Genomic DNA, 23,045 nt, shown 5'->3' on the forward strand with positions numbered 1-23,045 from the left:
CAGGGGTCGTGTCAGCATGCAGGGGTAGCTCCTTGCATTGATTAACGTGGGTGACCTGTAGGATGGGCCGCGGAAAGCCTGGCGGGATGATGGCCAACTCCTTGCAAAGTGCATAGGACAGGAGTGGCATCTGAACGCGTTCGTGGACTTGAATCGTGGCGAGGCAGGACCGTTTGGCCAAGGACAAGGTGGCCTTAAGGGTTCCTAAAGCAGGTGTCATCTTTGACCCATCTGCCGTGAGTGTCACTGATGTTGCAGGAGGCTGTAGCTCAGTCCTGGGAATGCGAAGGAGTTCCAAGTGCTGGGGCCCATCACCGATACATCAGCTCCTGTGTCAGGCAGCATCATTATCTTCGATGTCTCACCCTTGTAGGTGAGGGCGATGGATATAGGTGATGGTAAGGAGTCAGTTAATGAAGAAGGGGTCTCGATCTTGCGACAGCTAGAGGGCTTGCTAGAAGGGGGCGTGGCATTGGGCGGGCCGCCCTGCTTGGCGTTCATCTGCTGACGGCAGTACTTGTCATAATGGCCCACTCGGCCACAGTGTCTGCATGTGGCCTTGTTGGCAGGGCACTTTGGGGTCCTGTGCCAGTGTCCTTTGCAGCCACAGTTTACACATACACTGTCGCTGGCTGGGCACTTTCCTGTTGAGCTGTGCTTCCTTGTGCAGGAAGGGCATAAAGTGTCCTTGTTAGGGGTTGGTAGCGAGGTAGAACCCCTGTTGCCATGTCCTTTGATTTTTTTATACGTGGAGACGGCACACAATTTAGAAGGAGGGGCACGTATGGCGGTAGTGGCTGTCCGTGTGGCCTCATAGGAGCGACACTCGTTAACCATGGTGGCCAATGAAGCTGCAGCGTCCAGGGCAATGAGTTTCTGAGTGAGCTCCTCGTCCCTGACTCCCATGATGATGATCATCTTCAGCTGAGTCTCCTCACACACAGCAGAATGGCCAGGACAGACGTCGATTTCCTCTGCTACATGCTTCAGTTGGATGTAGAAGTCGCTGAAGCTTTCCCCTTCCCTCTGCTTGCAGTAGAGCAGATCCCTGCGTCGTAGAGCTTCATTCCGCAGGTTCTTGATGTGTTCCTGGAGAATATTCAAGACCTCGTCAACACTCCGATCCGTGTCTGGTGGTACGTTGAGCGTATGCTCGAGTATTCTTTGGGTCTCCAGGCTGAGGCACATACGAAGCTGTATCATTATTTTCCTGGTAGGTAATGTCCCTAAGTTCACCATCACACTGTAGTCATCCCAGCGTCTACGCCATTCCCTGAACACTTGGTATGTGGCATCAGGACGTAAGGGCGGCGGGGTCTGGGCGATGGCCTTCTGTGGGGGTGGTGGCTGGGTGGATGATGGCACTGACGATTGTGTGGGAAGTTGTGAGTCCGCTGGTGTTGCTTGCTGCTGGGTCGAATTGACGCTAAGTAGCTGCTACAGTACGGTGAAACGTTGAACTTCCTCCTCTCTTCTTAAGTTGTCCTCTTGGTGGCGTAGATCCTCTTCATGACGACGTTGTTCCTCTTCATAACGACGTTGTTCTTCCTCTCTCCGACGTGCAGCCAACTCGGCCTGTCGAGATTCCTCCAGGTACTTGATGAGGAGCCTTAACTCTGTATTTGGAGCTGTGGGAGGCGGTATACTCAGGTGTGGGGAGAGCAAAGGTGGGGTTTCCAGCATTGCAAAATCTGGAAGGGTTCGACGGTCTGTTGGTGAGACTGGGTGTGAAGGCAAATGGCGGTCCTCAGGGTCCTGGTCGTGTTGCATATCCCCAGGCTCGTCTTGATGTGAAGCAAAAGCCATTATGAGCAGTTTTCTGCAATGTCAAGTGCAGTTTTAAGGAAGAGAAGAACGATGAGGATGACTTTCTACAGTTATTATTAAAAAGTTACTGTAATTAATTCTTCAACTGTGCGGCGAATACTGGCAGGCGGTGGAGAGTGGGCTGGGTGGGCTCCTGGGGGGTGGGGAGCGACCACTTGACCGTTGAAAATACGTCGGCAGTGTATGGCAAATGATGAGCGTGAGTGGATGTGCCTCGGGTTCTGTAGCTGGGTATGGAAATAAGGGTACCCGTTGAGCTGGGTCAAGGCACAAGAAAAATAAAACCCACTAAAATCAAAGCACTGACATTACACTGCACTAGCACTGCACAAACACTGCATGAACGTATCATAAACACCGCACTAGCACTGTAAAATCCAAAGGCGATCGATGGGTAATGGCAGCTGGATTTGAATGCTGATTCCGGTGCTCCTTGAAAATGCTGAATGGTTTCGTCACTGCGCCATGGTGATAGGTGGTGATGTCTTGCATTAGAAGACGAAAGATTGCAGGATGGGAGAAATGATATCCCAAGTCGTAGATTTCTTTATTCCAAGCAGCAAAAGGTAAATATGTACAGAGGCTCTGCAGGGCGTGCAGCTCGCGCCAAGAGAAGCAAGAAGAATACATAGTCATGCGCATGTGCGGGGTTCATGATACAGGGCGACACATGCGGATGCGTTCACAGTAAGTGATTTTATTAAATACATGGAAATGAATCGTACAGCAATTGCATAGTAAAATATACATTATTCCACACATACCAAGAGACAGAAGGATCTTGTTCCAGAAAATCAGAAAGTGGAAAAAAGGTCTTGCAAAAGAAAAAAATGCATGGAAAGTTATAGAACTAAAAAGTAAGATAGAAAAATTCAGAACAAAAGATTATACTATCAAAAGAAAGTGAAAAACGGGACTTGGAAGAAAAAACCTTAGTAAATATCAAGCAAAAACCCCAAACTATTATACTCGTACGCGAAAAAGAAAAAGATGAATTAAAGAAGAATAGAAATATCGGCCCTCTAAGAAATTGGAAGGGAGATTGATCGAAAAAAAATAAAAAGAGGAAATATGCAACATATTGGCAGAACGATATAAGAGAGAATTCACCCCTAGAATAGATAAGGAAGATAATGATATAGAAGTAAGGGACGAAAATAGTGAATATTTAGCTGACATAGATATTAATGAAGCTGATATTGTGCAGGCTATTAATGAAATTGAAAATGGAGCTGCTGCAGGTCCTGATGGTGTCCCTGCTATTTTGTTAAAGAAAGTAGTTCATTCTATCGCAAAGCCACTTGCAATATTATTAAGACAAATTGTAGATACAGGCAAGATTTATGATGAGCACAAATTAGCATATATTACCCCTACTTTCAAAAGTGGATCAAGAATAGAGGCAAGTAATTATAGGCCTGTTAGTCTAACATCACATATTATGAAAGTGTATGAAAGGGTAATGAAGAAAAATATTATGAAACATTTAATAAAAAATAATCTGTTTAATATAGGACAACATGGTTTTGTACCCGGAAAAAGTACACAAACCCAACTGTTAGTCCACCGTGAGAACATATACAAAAATATGAAAAGCGGAAAGGAACAGATGTGGTTTATCTAGACTTTGCAAAAGCTTTTGACAAGGTACCGACCACATATTATTATTAGTGAAGAAAATTAGAAAACATAATATAGTGGATAAAGTAGGAAGATGGTTAAAGAATTTTTACACAACAGAAAACAGATAGTTATTGCAAACGATGAGAAATCGGATGAAGCTAAGGTAATATCCAGTGTGCCACAAGGTACGGTGTTAGCTGCATTACTGTTTGTTATTATGATTGCAGACATAGACAGTAATGTTAACGACTCGGTAGTGAGTAGTTTCGCCGATGACACAAGAATAAGTAGAGAAATTACTTGTGATGAAGATAGGAACGCGCTACAAAGAGACCTTAACAAAGTATATGATTGGGCAGAGGTAAATAGGAGGGTATTAAACTCTGATAAATTTGAATCAATAAATTATGGAGACAGAGAAGGAAAGCTATATGCATATAGGGGACCTAATAATGAGACAATCACAAATAAGGAAGCAGTTAAAGACCTTGGTGTGATGATGAATAGGAACATGTTATGCAATGATGAAATAGCAATTCTATTGGCAAAATGTAAAGCAAAAATTGGAATGTTGTTACGGCACTTCAAAACAAGAAAAGCTGAACACATGATTATGCTTTATAAAACATATGTTCGTAGTCCACTTGAATATTGCAATATGATATGGTATCCACACTATCAAAAGGATATTGCACAAATAGAGAGTGTACAAAGGTCCTTTACTGCTAGAATAGAAGAAGTTAAGGACCTTGACTACTGGGAAAGACTACAATCCTTAAAATTATATAGTCTAGAAAAGAGAGAACGCTACATGATAATTCAGGCATGGAAACAGATAGAAGGAATAGCCGAAAACATCATGAAGCTAAAAATATCAGAAAGGAGGAAAGCAGAGGTAGATTAATATTGCCCAAAACTATACCAGGAAAATAAGGAAAGCACACAGAACATTAATCCACTACGCACCAGCATCGATAATTCAGCGTCTATTCAATGCGTTGCCAGCTCATCTGAGGAATATATCAGGAGTGAGTGTTGGTATGTTTAGGAATAAGCTTGACAAATATCTAAGCTGCATCCCAGACCATCCAAGATTGGAAGATGCAAAATATACCGGAAGATGTGCTAGCAACTCTCTCTGGTAGACATTAGAGGTGCCTCACACTGAGGGACCTGGGGCAACCCGAACAAGATGTAAGGTCTGTAAGGTAAGGTAAGGCCTCTCTCTACACACACACACTCATGTATACACATACAATTATTATATATATTATATATATATATATAATATATAATTATGTTTACCAGCTGACCAACCCGGCGCTGTCCGGGAAAACTCTGAATGACAACCGTTAATCTATCTCTTCTCTTCTCTCTCTTCTTCTCTCTCTCTCTCTCTCTTTCTCTTCTCTCTCTATCCACACATACACATGCATACACATACAATTATTATATATATATATATATATATATATATTATATATATATATATATATATATCTAAACATTCAGCAACCTTTGTTCTTCCCTTGCTGCCGCATAATCCCTTCGCCGGCTCTCCCTATGGATTCCGATGGCTGGTCATTCATTTACTTTGTATTTTTATACCTGGTATCTATTTTGGGTTTCCACCCACCCGTTGCATGGATTCATTCTCTCTCTCTCTCTCTCTCTCTGCTTTCTCTCTCTCTCTCTCTCTCTCTCTATATATATATATATATATATCATATATATATATATATATATGTATATGTATATTTAATATACACAGTATATATGTGTGTGTGTGTCGTTGCGTACGTAGTTGTTTACATTTGATTTCGCAATAATACTTCTCTGGACAGGTGGTCATCAATTTATGCATACATATGTACATATGTACACATGTACACATATCTACATACTATGTATATTATATATATATACACATACATAGACATAGACATATACATACATACTTACCAGTTGGCCAACCCGACATTGCTCGGGAAAACTCTGAAAAACAACCGTAAAGATCCCCTCTCTCTCTCTCTCTCTCTCTCTCTCTCTCTCTCTCTCTCTCTCTCTCTCTCTCTCTTCTACACGAGCAGAACCAGCCCCGTTTCAAGGAAGCCCCCCCCCACAACGGGTGCCTTTTGGTGCTAGTGATATCTAACCCCCGACAGTGCTGATTTCTAGATAGGAAGTCATGTGTGGACCAACTTTGGTTGAAATAGCTCAGTGCGTTCCAGAGTTGATGCTGGAAAACACGCATAAACAGATTTAAATCTATATATATATATATACTATATATATACTATATGATATATATATTATATATATATATATATATATATATATATTGTATATTGATATATATATATTATATATATATATATATATATATATATATATATATATATATATATATATATATTATATATATATATATGTATAAGGTAGATATCCAACGTCCAGTCCCCTACGGGAAATTAAACAGATTTGTGCCAGTTTCTTGTTCTCGCATTACTTCCCATTATCGGAATTACCACCCGTTCATAAACGCCATTCAGTGACCTGACGCTTTTCTCTCATTAGTGAATTAGTCTTCCTGATAAATGACGTGCCTCCCGGCTGGTGAGGGCAGTCAGTAATGGAGGTGGTATTATTATTATTATTGTTATTATTATTTTATTATTATTATTATTATTCTGTTGAATAAAATGGCAGAATTCAGCGAATTAATCTTATATATTATCTTTTCTATTTTTCTTATTACTCGCTGCTCAGTGAGTAATAAGAAAAATAGAAAAGATGATATATAAGATTCATTCGCTGAATTCTGCCATTTTATTCAACAGAATTTGTTTAAAAGAGGATCTTCTTTCAAAACATTATTTATTATTATTATTATTATTATTATTATTATTATTATTATTATTAATTATTACTGGGTTTCGGTAAAAATCTTGTCAACAAGAGACAAAAAGCTCTTTCGTAAATATGCCTGAGAGATTATTTCCAAGATATGATTGCTCCGTAGGGGGTTAGCGCCGCCAGTGCACCTCAAGCGGTGCACTGTAGGCATTAGTTAGGGTTTACTGCAGCGTCCCCTCAGCCCCTGGCTGCCAGCCCATTTTCCCAGTACGTGAATTTTCTTAACGCTGTTGTGGCTTGTAATTCTCATTCCTTTACATTGGTGGGAATCTCTTTTATTGATATAATGTTAATGGTAGTTATAGTTGGACGCTGTACAGTAGCGGGGAAAAAAAAGTCTGTAAAAACACAGGGAAAGTGAACGCAAACAAGACAAACCTTGACGAGAATAAACGTTAAGTTTCATAACTGTGTTAAAATGATCTTTTTTGACGGTGAATTCAAAGCTTATGGTAAACGAGTGGGGTGGGGGGGTGGGGGGGAGGCAACTCCCTGCCTACGTTTGACAAGAAAATCATCATCGCGAGCCTTGCCGAAGTTCCGGATGGGAAAAACGCCTGTGACTCAAAGGAAGTAAAAGTTTGAGTGTGTAAAGAAAGTTGAGCTACACTTTTTTTGTTTTTGTTTATATATATATATAAAAAAGGGAAGAAAGTGTGTGACGAATATGTTCGGAAACGACCACAACCTGTTGAAATAAACTTCACCGCGAAGGGTGTTTTATTTTTCTTCTCCGCGCGACTCCAGAAGAACAAATCTGTTTGGAGGGATGTTTTTGGAATTCCCTTCTTCTTCTTCTTCTTCTTCTTCTTCTTTTTCTTCTTCTTCTGGAGAGATGTTTTTGAATTCCCTTCTTGAGGGATTTTTTAAATTCTTTTCTCCTTGAGGGATGTTTTTAATTCGTTTCTTCCTGAGGGATGATTTTGGAATTCTCTTCTTGTGAGATGATTTTTTGGCATTCCCTTCTCGAGGAATGTTTTTTGGATTCCCTTGAAGGATGTTTTTAAATTCCTTCTTCCACAGAGATGTTTTTTTTTCAATTCCCTTATTTAAAGGAAGCGTTTGCAATTCCCTTCTTCCTGAGAGATGTTCCTTGAATTCCTTTCTTCTTCTGGAGAGATGGTTTTGCAGTTCCCTTCTTCCTGAGAGATTTTTTTAAAAACTTTCTTCTTCTTGAGAGATGTCTTTGGAATTTCGTTCTTTTTAGAGCTGGCAGGCAAAACAGGTATGACCGACAAGTTTGAAAAAGAACGCTTCATTAGTTCTTAATATCTACGGTATATTTGATTAATAACGCTGCCCATTCCAGGAAAATGGAGTGGAAAAAAAAACTGTACCGTGGAATGGGGTCACTTCATAACCCCTTTCATTCCATTTACTGTACCTCCGTTCATATTCTATTCCATCTGGCTGTCCACCCTTTCCCAACAATTGCTTCACAGTGCAACTGCTTTGAGGTTTTCCTCCTGTTCCACCTGTCAAACCTCTCGCTCTCAATTTCCATTTCAGCGCACAATGACCTCGTGGGTTCCAGTGCTTGTTCCTTGGGCCCCCGTGCTGAATTCTGTGTCATTTTATTCGAAGCCTCGGCGACAATAACCGGGATGTTGTGACGCCAGCTTTAGTAGCCATATAATCGATCAGTCAATCAATCGAAGCCGGATCTGACAAGCATAGTTTATATATATATATATATATATATATATATATATATATATATATATATATATATATATATATATATATATATATCAACGACTCCAAAGCACGATGTTGAATGGGTATGAGATATATATAGCACATAGTGAAATAATTAGCAATAAGACGGAGAGAGAGAGAGAGATGCACGTGAATAAAACCGCATATATACTATATCCTCGCATAGCGAATTACCTGTCCGCCAGACATTCCGCCGAAGCTGTCAGCGGAGAGCAGCCATCATATTCTTAATGGGTTCGTTTATGCCGTCGTATTTTACAAACCCTCTCTTCCGCCTTTGTCCCTTCCTTCTTCTTCTCTTCTTCTTCTTCTTCTTCTCCCGTTTCCGTCATATTCCACTTTTCCTTCCCCGCCATTCTTTTTTGTTTTTCTTTTTATTCTCCGTATTCCCTCGTTTACCTGGCATTGTGGGGCGTCCGGTGATGATTACGCTCGCTGGGAGGAGTGAGGTGGGGTGGGAGGGGGAGGGCAGGGGGCGGGAGGAGTGGAGACGGGTCCCTGGGCCGGGACGAGTCAGTGCCACTTCAACCACGATAGTGGAAGGTCGCTTTGCCGGCACCGCTAGCCCGCGTCTCGCCTTCGCGCTGGATGTCCGTGGTGGGGGAGCTGTTATATACACACACACACATATATATATATATATTCCGTAGTCGTTTCTAAGCTCGAAACTTGTAGATCTCTCGTGACTTTTTTTTTCTTTTTTTTTCTTTAAATCTTAATATTTTCGTTTTGGTTCTGTGTATACTCTGAAAACTTTATTATGCGAGATTAGTTACTCTTTTTATATGGATGTACTGATCGGTTTTCGTTTGGATGTAATGCGTTTTCCTTTGAACCTCCGGGAGATGAAAAATAAATGATTCTACTGCATCTGGAGAGTCACTCTGAGGCTGCTGAAGGTGAAAAGGGCTAGAGCAAAAAGTTTTGGTCTTTTTTTTTTATTTGCTTTTGGCATGATGGCGGCAGTGCATCATATCGTGTCGGGAATGGAATAAAAAGAAAAAGGATATATATATATAGATTGAGGAAAATACATAAATAAATAAATAAAAAAACGAAATAAAGTTGACCCCTGAAGTGTGAGAGACGCCCCTGTTTCGCCGCTGCTTGTCAATTTGACTGGAGAAGAGTTTCAATTATAACTTTGCCTAGCCAAGACGAGAGTTTTCCGTTTTTTTTATTTGTTTATTTATTTATTTTATTTTTTACATTTTTCCTTCTCCAAAGAGTGACTTTTTAAAATGCTCTTAGTCTTGTCACCCTCTTCCTGATATAATAGCCCCTTGGAGTGACTTTTAAAGAGAAAGAGAGAAGGGAAAAAAGGAGAAAGGAGAGATAGAGAGAGAGAGAGAGGAGAGAGAGAGGAAAGATAATATTTTTGTGAAATGGCGAATGCGTAGAGGAGAGATTCCTTATCAGAGAGAAACGCTTTCTTCCGACTGGGATGAAGCCGAGGATTATCTCGATCCTGATCGCCGGGCATCTCTTCTACCTCCTCCTTCTGGGCGTCGTTCAACCGGGATGGGCGGCAGATGACAGTAAGTTAACCTTAATGACGTCATTTAAGGGTTAGCCTTAAATGACGCGACTTTATCCCCAGATGACTGACCGTCATTTAGCGTGAAAGCCAGTGGGTTGATTTTTGCATGAATGTCAGTTGGCATGAATGACATGAGTCAGCCTAAATGACACAAGTTAGCATAAATGACGTAATTTAGCATAAATGACATAAGTTAGCATGAACGAGAGTAAGCGTAAATGACGTAAGTTAGCCTAAATGACATAAGTTAGAATGAATGACAATAAGCATAAATGTCATAAGTCAGCCTAAATGACACAAGTTAGCATAAATGACATAAGTTAGCATGAACGAGAGTAAGCGTAAATGACGTAAGTTAAGCTAAATTGAACCAATAAATGTTAGAATGAAATGAAAGAAGTTTAAGCGTAAAATGATCGGAAGTTAGCATATATGAGATTAAGTTAGCATACATGACATAAGTCAGCATGAATGAGAGTAAGCGTAAATGGTATAAGTTAGTCTAAATGACATAAATTAGCATAAATGAGAGTTAGTTAGCATACATGACATAAGTTAGTGTGAGAGTAAGCATAAATAAGAGTAAGTTAGCGTGAATGACTTAAGTTAGCATAAATGAGAGTAAGTTAGCATGGATGCCGTAAGTTAGCATGAATGACATAAGTTAGCATAAATGACATAAGTTAACACAAATGACTAAGTTAGCATAAATGAGAGTAAGTTAGCATAACTGAGAATAAGTTAGCATGAATGACAAAAGTTAGCATAAATGACATAAGTTAACACAAATGACTAAGTTAGCATAAATGGCATAATTTATCATATATGACCTAAGTTATCCTAAATTTGTCAAGTTAGTGTACATGACGTAAGTTAGCTTGGATAATAGTAGTAAGTTAGCTTAAAAGCATGCAAGTTGACGTCAATGAGAGTAAGTTAGACTATAACGATTTCGCATAAGGGGCACAACGCCCGAAATTGTCGAAAGCTTCAAAAGAATTTGCACCCCCCCCCCCCCCCCCCACACCAAAATAAAAAGTGTCTTAAGAGGCCTCAGTGTCCTTAGATATATGGGATTTAGTCCCATCCCCTCCCCCCAGAAATGTATATATATCATAAGTTCAATTGTAAGAGGGTTCAATTCCCTTAAAGATTTGGGACCTCTCATGAAATTAATATTATTCGAAGTGTCGAGTAACATTAATTTCAATAATAAAAACAACTTTTACCTTCAGTATGTCGAAGTGTCGAATAATAATTTCTAATATTAGAAAAAAAAAAGTTTTACCTTCAATACGACGACTTTTTGGTGGTGTGGTGGTGGTGGTGGGGAGGGGGGCGGGGGTTCTGGGATCCGGAGATTATTCTTTTTTACAGCAAGAATTAGAGATATAATAAAACTTTTCGTGGACGGAGAAGTACTCCTGAGGTAAAAGAATTGGAAGACCAAAGTCACTTTCTTGAAGTTGTGTTCTCCTCTGATGAGGGATAATTGGAATGTAACTGGTTTGGCCTTTTGAAAACTTCTGTGGCATTTTGGCATTTGTATGACGTACTTTATCTAGAGGTGAGTTCGTTGACTTGGGATGATTGTTAATTGTTAATTGGACATTTTTGCAATGTGAAGCTTGTCTCTGTATCCATTCAGTAAGATGTGCAGCGTTCTTGCACTGTTATCTGGATAACCAACTGATACACACATACAGTATATATATATATATATATATATATATATATATATATATATATATATGGGGATACAATCCACAATGAAGTAAATTCCTCTTGTAGTTTAAAATATATATTACTTGTATAGGATTAAAGCTTTCGACCATCAACTGTGGTCTTGTATCCCCATTTACTTAGAGGTACGACATAGTACCTGGCTTCTGCATATATATATATATATATATATATATATATATATATATATATATGATATGTGTGTGGTGTGTGTGTGTATGTAGTGTATATATGTATATATGTGTATGTGTGCATACATACACATACAAGCGTACATACATACATACATACGAACGGGTATATATACATGTTGAGTAATTATGATACATTCATACATGAATTTACCGAAAGAAATGCCTTTATACATATGTATACAATAATAATTCATATTTTTTTACATGCATGCATACATAAAAGCAAATGCTTTTTATGGTAACATATATAAGTCTATACACTTACGCATATATACTACATGCGTACATACCTTGTAGTAAATGGTACACTTACATACACTATTTAAAACAAATTCCTTTGCACATACATACATATAGCTTTTGCGCGAGCCTGTGTGTGCATTCGTCTTTTTTTTTTTTTTTAAGACAAGCCAGACAGACACTGTGCAATCGTATCCATCTCATGGCTAGTGTTTCTTTTTCACGGAGACAGACATTATGTAATTATATCATTCTCAAGATTGGTGGTCCTTTTTCACACGGACAGACAGACATTGTATAGTTATATCCTTCTCATGGCTAGTGGCCCTTTTTACACGCAGACAGACATTTTGTAAATAGATCATTCTCAATGCCAGTGGTCCTTTTTTCACAGAAACATACACAGACAGACAGAGACGCAGCGTGGAATCGTATCATTCTCATGGCTAATCGTTGAACGTGGAAGCTAAATTGATAAAGAGAGAGAGAGAGAGAGAGAGAGAGAGAGAGGAGAGAGAGAGAGAGAGAGGTCCCCCTGTACTGTGAAAAGGGGAAGGGAATGGGGGGGGGGGTGTTCGCTCCGGCGGAACTGTTGCATACTCGCATTTGCTGAAATGTTGCACGGACGAATTTATCCCTTTATCAATATTTTGGACGGAAATGCGCGGATTCAAACGACACTTTTATTGTTGCATATTCCCCGGGTCTTTTTTTTTTTTTTTTTTTTTTTTTTTTTTTTTTTTTTTTTGTTTTTTTTTTTTTTTTTTTTTGTCGTTTCTGCCTCCGTTTTTGAGCGTGTGTGTGTGCGTGTGTTGGTGTGTATGCGTGTGTGTGTTCGTTCGAAATGCTGGTAGATGGCAATACAGCAGCGCGTTTTTTGATAATCCTCGTGGAAAAGAATGCTTTGTTTTTCTGCAGTTTGTTTGAACGAAAGGGAATTAGAGCGAGCTCTCAACACACAAACTATATATATATATATATATATATATATATATATATATATATATATATATATATATATATGTGTGTGTGTGTGTGTGTGTGTGTGTGTGTGGATATATGCATAAACATACAAAAGCGTAAGTGGTCTAGTCCTGTTGTTTTTACCCAAACAAATAATTCTTTCGCTCGAAACAACATATGTAGATTCGCTTTTATTGTTTTATTTTGGTGGCATGGTCGACTCCCACTCTGCCAAAACAAATAGATAAAATGTAAGAAAAGGCAAAGAAAATAAACGGAGAGAATTGAAAATACAAAGGGAAAATAAAGTCGGAAAGCAGATTTGGGCACAATTGTTTCCAGTTATTTATTAACATATATATTTATTTAATTTTGAGAACGAAATGTTAAATGTAGCCAGACAAGAAAGTTCAGTATCTGTGTCAGTCAGGTTGTCCTTTCGTAAGTGAAAATAATAGATAAGTGAAAGTAATAGATAATTTTAATAATCCTTAGTTTAAAAAAAAAAAAAATATATACATGTTGGTATGTGCTTTCACAAGCGAAAATATGGAGTGACAAGTGAAAGTAATAGATATAATTATAATAATCCTTTTTTATATAAAATATACAAATTTTGGTATATCTTTTCACAAGTGAAAGTACGGAGTGACAAGTAGAAGTAATAGGAAATTTTTTATAATAATCCTGATATTTTTAAAATTTAAGTTTTGGTTCAGGAAAAATACCTGAATTAGCATTTAAATTCGTATGTATCTGTAAGGACAAACGTTTTTGGTCCAACTTCTGTTATTATAGGCAATGGTGATACTTATTGTCCCTGACAGAATAATATAATTATGCTAAAAAAACATTGTTATCATACTAAAATAATTTATCAAAATAAACATTTTAAGGAGAACCGTAGATATGCTTAAAAAAAAAACTTGTAAGGAAAATTGTAGGCACGGTTGAGCAAAGCACTTATTATTAGCTACAATTATAAGGACATTGAATTTATTTTATTTTGTAGAAAAAAGACATAAATTATGAGACAATATGAGATAATCATATACTTCACCAAATCAATGTGGACATCGAATGCCCTCTCTTGCCTTTCTTTCCAAGTTTATTCCCGTGGAGGGTGGGGGGTTAGTGCCGCCAGTGCACCTCACGTGGTGCACTGTAGGCATTAGTTAAGGGTCCTTGCAGTATCCCTTTGCCCCCTAGCTGCAGCAACCCTATTCATTGCTTTTACTGTACCTCCGTTGATATTCTCTTCGATCTTACTTTCCACCCTCTCCTAACAATGGATTCGTAGTGCAACTGCGAGTTTTTCCTCCTGTTGCACTCTTCAAACCATCTTAGTGATCTTTTCCCTTTCGGCGCTGACTGACCTCATAGGTCCCAGTCCTTGGCTTTTAGCCTCAATTCTATATTCATTATATCCGTCTTCGCGAATGAATAGCGTTGTTAGCTCCTGCTAGCAATATTGAAATCCATAAATATCTGAATATTTGATGCGAAGAATCTAGATGAATGCACCCGTTGCAATAATGCCGTTTGAAATGACGGTATGAGCTTAGTTGTCATGTTGGTACGATGTTTGGAAGCTTTGATGGCGACGAATGACATTAGTATTGACGTCTGAGTTTGGTCCTTGTGATGATAATAATAAGGATTGATGTGAATCTTTACACCATTTTATAGACCGTTGTGATGATGAGTTTTTTTTTATAAATAATGATGATGATAGTACTGGAGACGATCCGTAGAAATCCGAATCTTGTATCAATTTTATAATGAAAAAACAAACAAACTAGAAATTATGATGACATCATTCACATAGTTTTTAAACGAATTCTTCTCTGGGAAAATAATGAATATATAAATATATATATATGTATATTATATATATATATATGTGTGTGTGTGTGTGTGTTTATTGTTGTTGTATGTATGTATGTATTTCTGTATCCCTGGTTGTGTTGGAGCAGCCAAGCAAACGCACAATTATAGTAGTATTTATCTTAGTTTTACCAGACCACTGAGCTGATTAACAGCTCTCCTAGGGCTGGCCCGAAGGATTAGATATGTTTACGTGGCTAGGAACCAATTGGTCACCTAGCAACGGGACCTACAGGTTATTGTGGGATCCGAACCACACTATATCGAGAAATTAATTTCTATCACCAGAAATAAATTCCTCTGATTCCGCGTTGGCCTAGCTAGGAATCGAACTTCGGACCACCGGATTGGCAGCCGAGCGCGAAAACCACTCGTCCAGCGAGGAACTACGCACGATTATAAACACCAGAGAATCCTTTCTTAGTAAAAAAAAAAAATATATGAATTTTGAAACATCACTGTGTAAATCGTTCCAATTCGTCCATATACTATGAGAACGCCCACAGCGCCATTACAGGAATACAGAAGAAGAAAAGGTAAAGGGGGCTGACGCCTCTTGCATCAGAAATCAACAGAGATAATGAGGAAATGACTTTGAGAGACCGTAACTTTCCCCTGCTGGGCACCTGGGGATGTCGTAGGCCTAAGTCCTTTATAGGCCTCAGGCCGGAAGAAATTCAGTTATCCCTCGTTCAGAATATTTTTGTTCTGTCTTCCGGTGTGGTGTGTGATTTCTGTCCGTGCGTCTGTCTGTCACTGGTATGGTATTGATTTTACTTACGTTCTATATACACTGTTATATATTATATATATATATATATATATATATATATATATAGATATATATATTTATATATTATATAATACACACACACAAACATACGTACATACATACGTACATACATACATATCACAACTACCAATGCAGTGAAGGATGTACCTGGCAGTTAGGCGACTGTGGTGATTGCAGCCAGTGTTAAAAGGGTATTTAATTATATATGTGTGTGTGTTCTATAGTTATTACTTTGCCACGTGTCCTCTTGTGTTAATCTTCTAGAAGGTCTTTAATGACTAGATCTATTTTTTACGTGAGTGCAAATTTTTAATTGTTAACTATTCCTACTCATCTTCATTTTGCCTTTTTCTTTATTTTTCCAAAACTCTGTCATTACGTGGTTATCGAATCTTGTTTACTTCGTCTTGATGCTTATTTTTCTTTGATAACAACCCTGAACACGAAGAATAGGGTCGCTGCTATTCTCCAAGTAGAGACTACACGAAAATCCATTCAATACAGAACTAATATGGTGGGTACATATGGTAATGAAAGGTTCCATTATACTGCGAGGTAAAATAAGGTTGGTGTTCGTAACAGAAATGTTTTGCACTACTGTTGGAGAGATTTTAATCCACATATAAGTTGGATTTAAATCCGGATGAAAATGGGATTTAAATCCAGATGCAAATGAGATTTAAATCCAGATGAAAATAGGATTCATATCAGGATGAAAATGGGATTCAAATCCGGATGAAAATGGGATTTAACTCCTGGAGAAAATGGGATTGAAATCCAGATGAAAATGGGATTTAAATCCAGATGAAAATGATATTTAAATCCGGATGAAGATGGGATTTAAATCCGGATGAAAATTGAATTTAAAACCGGAGAAAATGGGGCTCAAATCCACATAAAAATGGGATTTAAATACAGATGAAAATGGGATTTAAATCCAGATGAAATGGGATTTAGATCCATGTGAAAATTGGATGTAAATCCGGATGAAAATTGGATTTCAATCCGGATGAAAATTGGATTTCAATCCGGATGAAAATGGGATTTCATTCAGGATGAAAATGGTATTTAAATCCGGATGAAATGGGATTTAAATCCAGGTAAAAATGGGATGTAAATCCGGAAAAACCTGGATTTAAATCCGGATTAAAATTGGATTTGAGTCCGGATGAAAACTGTATTTAAATCCGGATGAAAATTGTATTTATATCCCGATGAAAATAGGATTTATTTCCGTATGAAAATGGATTTAAATCCGGATGAAAATGGGATTCAAATCCGGAAGAAAATGTGATTTTAAAATGAATGGAAAATTAGATTTAAATCCGCATCGTGCAGGATTTAATGATTTCCGAAGTAATAGCTGTAGGTGAAGAAATCGCGTGGGTGCATAATTCTAAGAGAACATAGATTTAATAGGAAGTTTGACAAGAGAATTGGGCAACACACACACACACACGTTTGTAAAATCCAATTTAGAGCGATGAAACGGCTCATTATTATTCTATATGATTCTTGAAACTGTCGAACAAGGAGACTCGCTCGGAATCATTGATTATTAATCTTCCCAAATTAAACTCGTACTACGTTAGTTAAGTTCAGTTCTCGTAAAAACCGCGATACGTAAAAGGTTCAGAAGTTGCTGAGTGGAATCCTGGAGTCGAATTCTTAATATACTTCAATACCTTGATGCATCCGTAGTGTCTGATGAAGTGTCTGAAGTGATGCGTTAACATTTATCGACCGTGCAGACTTAGACACTTTATCATTCAATGAATCAACGCTTAGAATATATTCCAACGCGTCGTTTGTGTTGTCGTAGATTGACGGCCGTTGTTTTCAACTTGGGAGTTTGAGAGTCGACTCAGGCAGTCGTTTCCAACTCTGAAACTGACGGATTGGCTGCTGTTATTCTGAACTTGAAAACTCTCTGATTAATGAATGTTATTTTCGCTTGGAACGTTTCCGGATGAGCTCTAAGTTCTCAAGCTGAGGGCGTCCATATCAGCTGCCTTTATGTTATCAAACTTGCAAGTGTTTAGAATAACCTCTGGTATTACCTTGAAAGTGTTCAGATTGACTACTGCTGCACTGAAGTTCAACGCCGTGAATTCATACGGTGAATGTTATGTATGTATGTATGTATATGTATGATGGTATGTATGTAGTATGTATGTATATATATATATATAGTATATATATATATATATATATATATATATATATATATATATATATATATATATATATATATATATATATATATGTATATATATATATATATCAGGTTCTGAGAACCACCCCGGACTGCATCGAAGCCTTCGGATCAATAAGGCAGGCTCCTGTTCCTTAATGAACCGCCTTAGTTTACGACGTGTGGTGAACTTCTGCGGAACTAGAATAGATCGCGAATTAAATGCCGCTTGGCATGTTTTGCGTTTCGCGGCTATTCAAGGTCTCCACTGTTAAACGAAGAGAAATGAAAATAACCCGACGTCTGAGTATATACTAGTGACCTGGTAACTTCATTGCAATTCCATTGAATGTAGGAGTGTTCAGACTGGGTACTGTTCATCTAATTTTCAGCTTGAACATTTGTGGGGTGGTTACTGTTCATCTTATTTTCAGCTTGAAGATTTGTGGGGTGTTATTGTTCATCTTATTTTCAGCTTGAAGATTTGTGGGGTGGTTACTGTTCATCTTATTTTCAGCTTGAAGATTTGTAGGGTGGTTACTGTTCATCTTATTTTCAGCTTGAAGATTTGTAGGGTGGTTACTGTTCATCTTATTTTCAGCTTGAAGATTTGTGGGGTGTTATTGTTCATCTTATTTTCAGCTTGAAGATTTGTGGGGTGGTTACGGTTCAATCTTAATTTCAAGCTTGAAGAAATTTGTGGGGTCGTTTATTGTTCATCTTATTTTTCAGCTTGAAAGATTTTATTGTGGGGTAGGGTTACTGTTATCTTATTTTCGGCTGAAGATTTTTGGGTGGGGTTATTGTTCATCTTATTTTCAGCTTGAAATTTGTGGGGTGTTTATTGTTCAATCTTAATTTTCAGGCTTGAAGATTTGTGGTGTGTTATGGGTTCATTTCTTATTTTCAGCTTGGGAAGATTTTTGGGGTTGGTTACTGTTTTCATCTTATTTTCAGCTTGAAAGATTTGTAGGGTGGTTACTGGTTCTCTTATTTTTCAGCTTGAAGATTTGTGGGGTGTTATTGTTCATCTTATTTTCAGCTTGAAGATTTGTGGGTGTTATTGTTCATCTTATTTTCAGCTTGAAGATTTGTAGGGTGGTTACTGTTCATCTTATTTTCAGCTTGAAGATTTGTGGGTGGTTACTGTTCATCTTATTTTCAGCTTGAAGATTTGTGGGGTGTTATTGTTCATCTTATTTTCAGCTTGAACATTGTGTGGTGGTTACTGTTTATTTTATTTTCAGCTTGAAAGATTATGTGGGGGTGGTTGCCTGTTCATCTTATTTTTCAGCTGAAGATTTGTGGGGTGTTTATTGTTCATCTTTATTTTTTTCCAGCTTGAAGATTTGTGGGTGTTTTGTTCATCTTATTTTCAGCCTGAAGATTTGTAGGGTGGTTTACTGTTCTCGTATTTTCAGCTTGAAGATTTGTGGGGTGTTATTGTTCATTTCTTATTTTCAGCTTGGGGAAGATTTGGTTGGGGGTCCTGGTTATCTTATTAAGCTTGAAGATTTGTGGGGGTGGTTACTTTGTTAATTTTCTTATTTCAGCCTTGAAGATTTGTGGGGGTGGTTATGTTCCATCTTATTTCAGCTGAAGATTGGGGTGGTACGTTCATCGGATTTCAGCTTGAAGATTGTGGGGTGGTTAATGTTATCTTATTTCAGCTTGAAGATTTGTAGTGGGTTACTGTTCATATTATTTTCAGCTGAAGATTTGTGGGGTGTTATTGGTTCCTCTTATTTCAGCTTGAGATTCTGTGGGGTGGTAGTAGTTATCTTATTCGACGAGATTTGTGGGGTGGTTACTGTTCATCTAGTTCAGCTTGAAGATTTGTGGTGTTATGTCAATTTTATTTCAGCTTGAAGATTTGTGGGGTGGTTACTGTTCATCTTATTTTCAGCTTGAAGATTGTGGGGGGTTACGTTTACTTATTTTCAGCTGAAGATTGTAGTGTGGTACTGTTCATCTTATTTTTCAGCCTTGAAGATTTGTGGTGGTTACTGTTCAGCTTATTTTCAGCTGAAGTTTGTAGGGTGGTTTACTGTTCATCTTATTTTCAGCTTGAAGATTTGTGGGTGTTATTGTTCATCTATTTTCAGCTTGAAAGATTGTGGGTGTTATTGTTCTCTTATTTTTCAGCTTGAGATTTGTAGGGTGGTTTACTGTTCATCTTATTTTCAGCTTGAAGATTGTAGTGGTGGTTACTGTTCATCTTATTTCAGCTGAAGATTTGTGGGTGTTATTGTTCATCTTATTTTCAGCTTGACATTTGTGGGGTGGTTACTGTTTATCTTATTTTCAGCTTGAGATTGTGGGGTGTTACTGTTCCTCTTATTTTCAGCTGAGATTTTGGGGTGTTTTTGTTCATCTATTTTCAGCTGAGTTTGTGGGTGTTAATTGTTCATCTATTTTCAGCTTGAAGATTTGTAGGTGGTTACTGTTCATCTTATTTTCAGCTTGAAGATTTGTGGGTGTTATTGTTCATCATATTTTCAGCTTGGAAATTTGTGGTGTGGTTTACTGTGTCATCTTATTTTCAGCTTGAAGATATTGTTGGGTGTTACTGTTCATCTTATTTTTCAGCTTGAAGATTTGTGGGGTGTTACTTGTTTATTCTTATTTTCAGCTTGAGATTTGTGGGTGGTTCTGTTCATCTTATTTTCAGCTTGAGATTTGTGGGGTAGTTATTGTTTCATCTTATTTTTCAGCTTAAGATTGTGGGTGTGACTGTTTATCTTATTTTCAGCTTGAAGATTGTGGGGTGGTTACTGTCTCTTATTTTCAGCTGAAGATTGTGGGTGTTCTTGGTTCATCTATTTTCGCTTGAAGATTTGTGGGTGGTTAACTGTTCATCTTATTTCAGCTTGAAGATTTGTGGGTGGTACTGTTTATCTTATTTTCGCTTGAAATTTGTAGTGTGGTTGCTGTTCATCTTATTTTCAGCTGAAGCTTTGTAGGGTGGTTACTGTTCTCTTATTTTCAGCTTGAAGATTTGTGGATGGTTATTGTTTCATCCTTATTTTCAGCTTGAAAGATTTTGTAGGGTGGTTACTTGTTCATCTTATTTTCAGCTTGAGAATTTGTAGTGGGGTGGGGTTACTTTCATCTTAATTTTTTCCGCTTGAAGTTTGTGGGGGGTGTTATATTTTGTTCATCTTATTTTAGCTTGGAGTTTGTGGGGTGGTTACTTGTTCCTTAATTTTCAGCTTGAGATTTGTGTGGGTTACTGTTCATCTTAATTTTCAACAGCTTGAAGGATTGTTGGGGTGTTTAATTGGTTCATCTTATTTTTTCAGCTTGAGGATTTGGTGGGTGGGTTATTGTTCATCTTGTTAATTTTCAGCTTGAATTTTTATTTGTTAGGGGTTTGTACTGTTCATCTTATTTTCAGCTTGATTTGTTTTGGGGTGTTTATTGTTCATCTTATTTTTCAGCTTGAAGATTTGTGGGTGGTTACTGTTTCATCTTATTTTCAGCTTGAAGATTTGTGGGGTTGTTTACTGTTCATTTCTTATTTTCAGTTGAAGATTGTGGGGTGGTTTACTGTTTATTCTTATTTTCAGCTTGAAGATTTGTGGGGTGGTTACTGTTCATCTTATTTTCAGCTGAAGATTTGTTGGGGGTTATTGTTTCATCTTATTTTTGGCAGCTTGAAGATTTTGTGGGGTGGGGTTTACTGTTTATCTTATCAACCTTGAAAGATTTGTGGGGTTGGTTACTGTTCATCTTTATTTTTCAAGCTTGAGATTTGTGGGGTTATTGTTCATTCTTATTTTCAGCTTGTTTCAGTTTTGGGGTGGGGTACCTGTCATCTTATTTTTCAGCTTGAAGATTTGTGGGGTGGTTGGTTCGTTTATCTTATTTTCAGCTAAGTTTGTTTTTAAGTTGTGGTTGCTGTTTTCATCTTATTTTCAAGCTTGAGATTTTGTGGGGTGGTTATTGTTTTCCAGAAACTTTTTTCCGCCTTGAGATTTGTTAAGGATTGGGTTACTGTTCATATTTTCAGCTTGAGATTTGTAGGGTTTTTTACGTTCATCTTATTTTCAAGCTTTGAAGATTGGGGTTGTTTATTGTTCAATCTTATTCCAGCTTGGAAGATTTGTAGGATGTTTTAATGTTCATCTTAAATTTTCCAGCTTGAAGATTTGTGGGGTGTTATTTTTCTCTTATTTTCAGCTTGAGATTTTGTGAGGTTGTTATTGTTCATCTTATTTTCCGCTTGAAGTTTTGTAGGATGTTTCTGTTCATCTTATTTTCAGCTTTGAAGATTTTGTGAGGGTTTTTGTTATTGTTCACCTTATTTATAGCTTGAAGATTTGTGGTTGTTATTAGTATTTTCAACTATAATAAACAACAAACATTCAGAATTATTATTTGCAGGTAGTGAAGTGCACAAACTGAGTACAATAAAAAAGATATATACATGAATATATATATATATATATATATATATATATATATATATATATATATATATATATATATATATATATATGTATATATATATGCATGTATATGTTGTATGTATGTATGATGTATGTATGTATGTATATATGTATATATATGTCTGTATGCATGTATGTATCATTTCATACCTACTTGAAGAGAGAGAGACAGCTCTGAAATATAGTACTTTCTGTAGTTTGGTATTTTTATGGGCTCCTATTACTAGATGGAATTCTGTTGTAACAGAAAATTTTTACCAGTCATATTATATATCCATACATACGTACATACATACTGCGTGTATGTACCGCTTTCAGATCATCAATATTCTGGCCATTATGATTATTAATCCCGTGGCCTGATATCAGGAATTAAAAACATTGGAAATCATCATGATCGACTGCTTTAAATCGAAGATAATGTGATGAGTTTGTTGTGTAATGTTTGCTAAGTGAAGACCAGAGTATTCAATTACTCTATTTCTCCTTTACTAGGTAAAAAAAAAAAAAAAACTAGTGAGGTTGCTTTGTTTGTCGGTCCGTCCGCCTTCTGTTCTTAAAAACTAACGAGACTAGACGGCTGCAAATTGATACGTTGATTATCCACCCTCCAATCATCGAACATACCAAATTGCAGTCCTCTAACCTCAGTAGCGTTTATTTTATTCAAGGTTAAAGTCAACCATGATCGTGCAGTGGCTGAAATTTGCACGAGCCGCAGCTTAAACAACATTATACGTCGCACAGAAAACTCGATCGCGCCGAAGAAACTTCGGCGCATATTTGACTTGTTATGGGATGTGTTCAGTAATCAGATCCAATGTTATGGGATGTGTTCAGTAATCAGATCCAATCTTCTGACTAATGTTTGAGAAGTATTTTATGGACTTTCATACTATGAATTCAGCTGTTAAGATGTATTAAAATTCAGTCCGGGTCAGCAAATCGGCATACA

General features: G+C 37.5%; 1 protein-coding gene across 4 annotated transcripts in view; it reads left to right on the forward strand.

Annotated features, from left to right (window-relative positions):
- Positions 1–23,045, forward strand: part of LOC135195759 (synaptogenesis protein syg-2-like) — a 926,712-nt gene that overhangs the window by 186,155 nt on the left and 717,512 nt on the right. For 2 of the 4 annotated variants that reach the window (XM_064222207.1, XM_064222208.1), the window contains exon 1: positions 9,422–9,623. The exons of the other annotated variants lie outside the window; for them this stretch is intronic. In XM_064222207.1, coding sequence (XP_064078277.1) covers positions 9,530–9,623 — 94 coding nt within the window. In that variant the 5' untranslated portion in view covers positions 9,422–9,529. Of the gene's footprint in view, positions 1–9,421; positions 9,624–23,045 lie in introns of those variants that run through there. 4 annotated transcript variants of the gene reach the window in all.

This window comes from Macrobrachium nipponense, chromosome 16 (assembly GCF_015104395.2).
Source record: "Macrobrachium nipponense isolate FS-2020 chromosome 16, ASM1510439v2, whole genome shotgun sequence".
Taxonomy (NCBI): Eukaryota; Metazoa; Arthropoda; class Malacostraca; order Decapoda; family Palaemonidae; genus Macrobrachium; species Macrobrachium nipponense.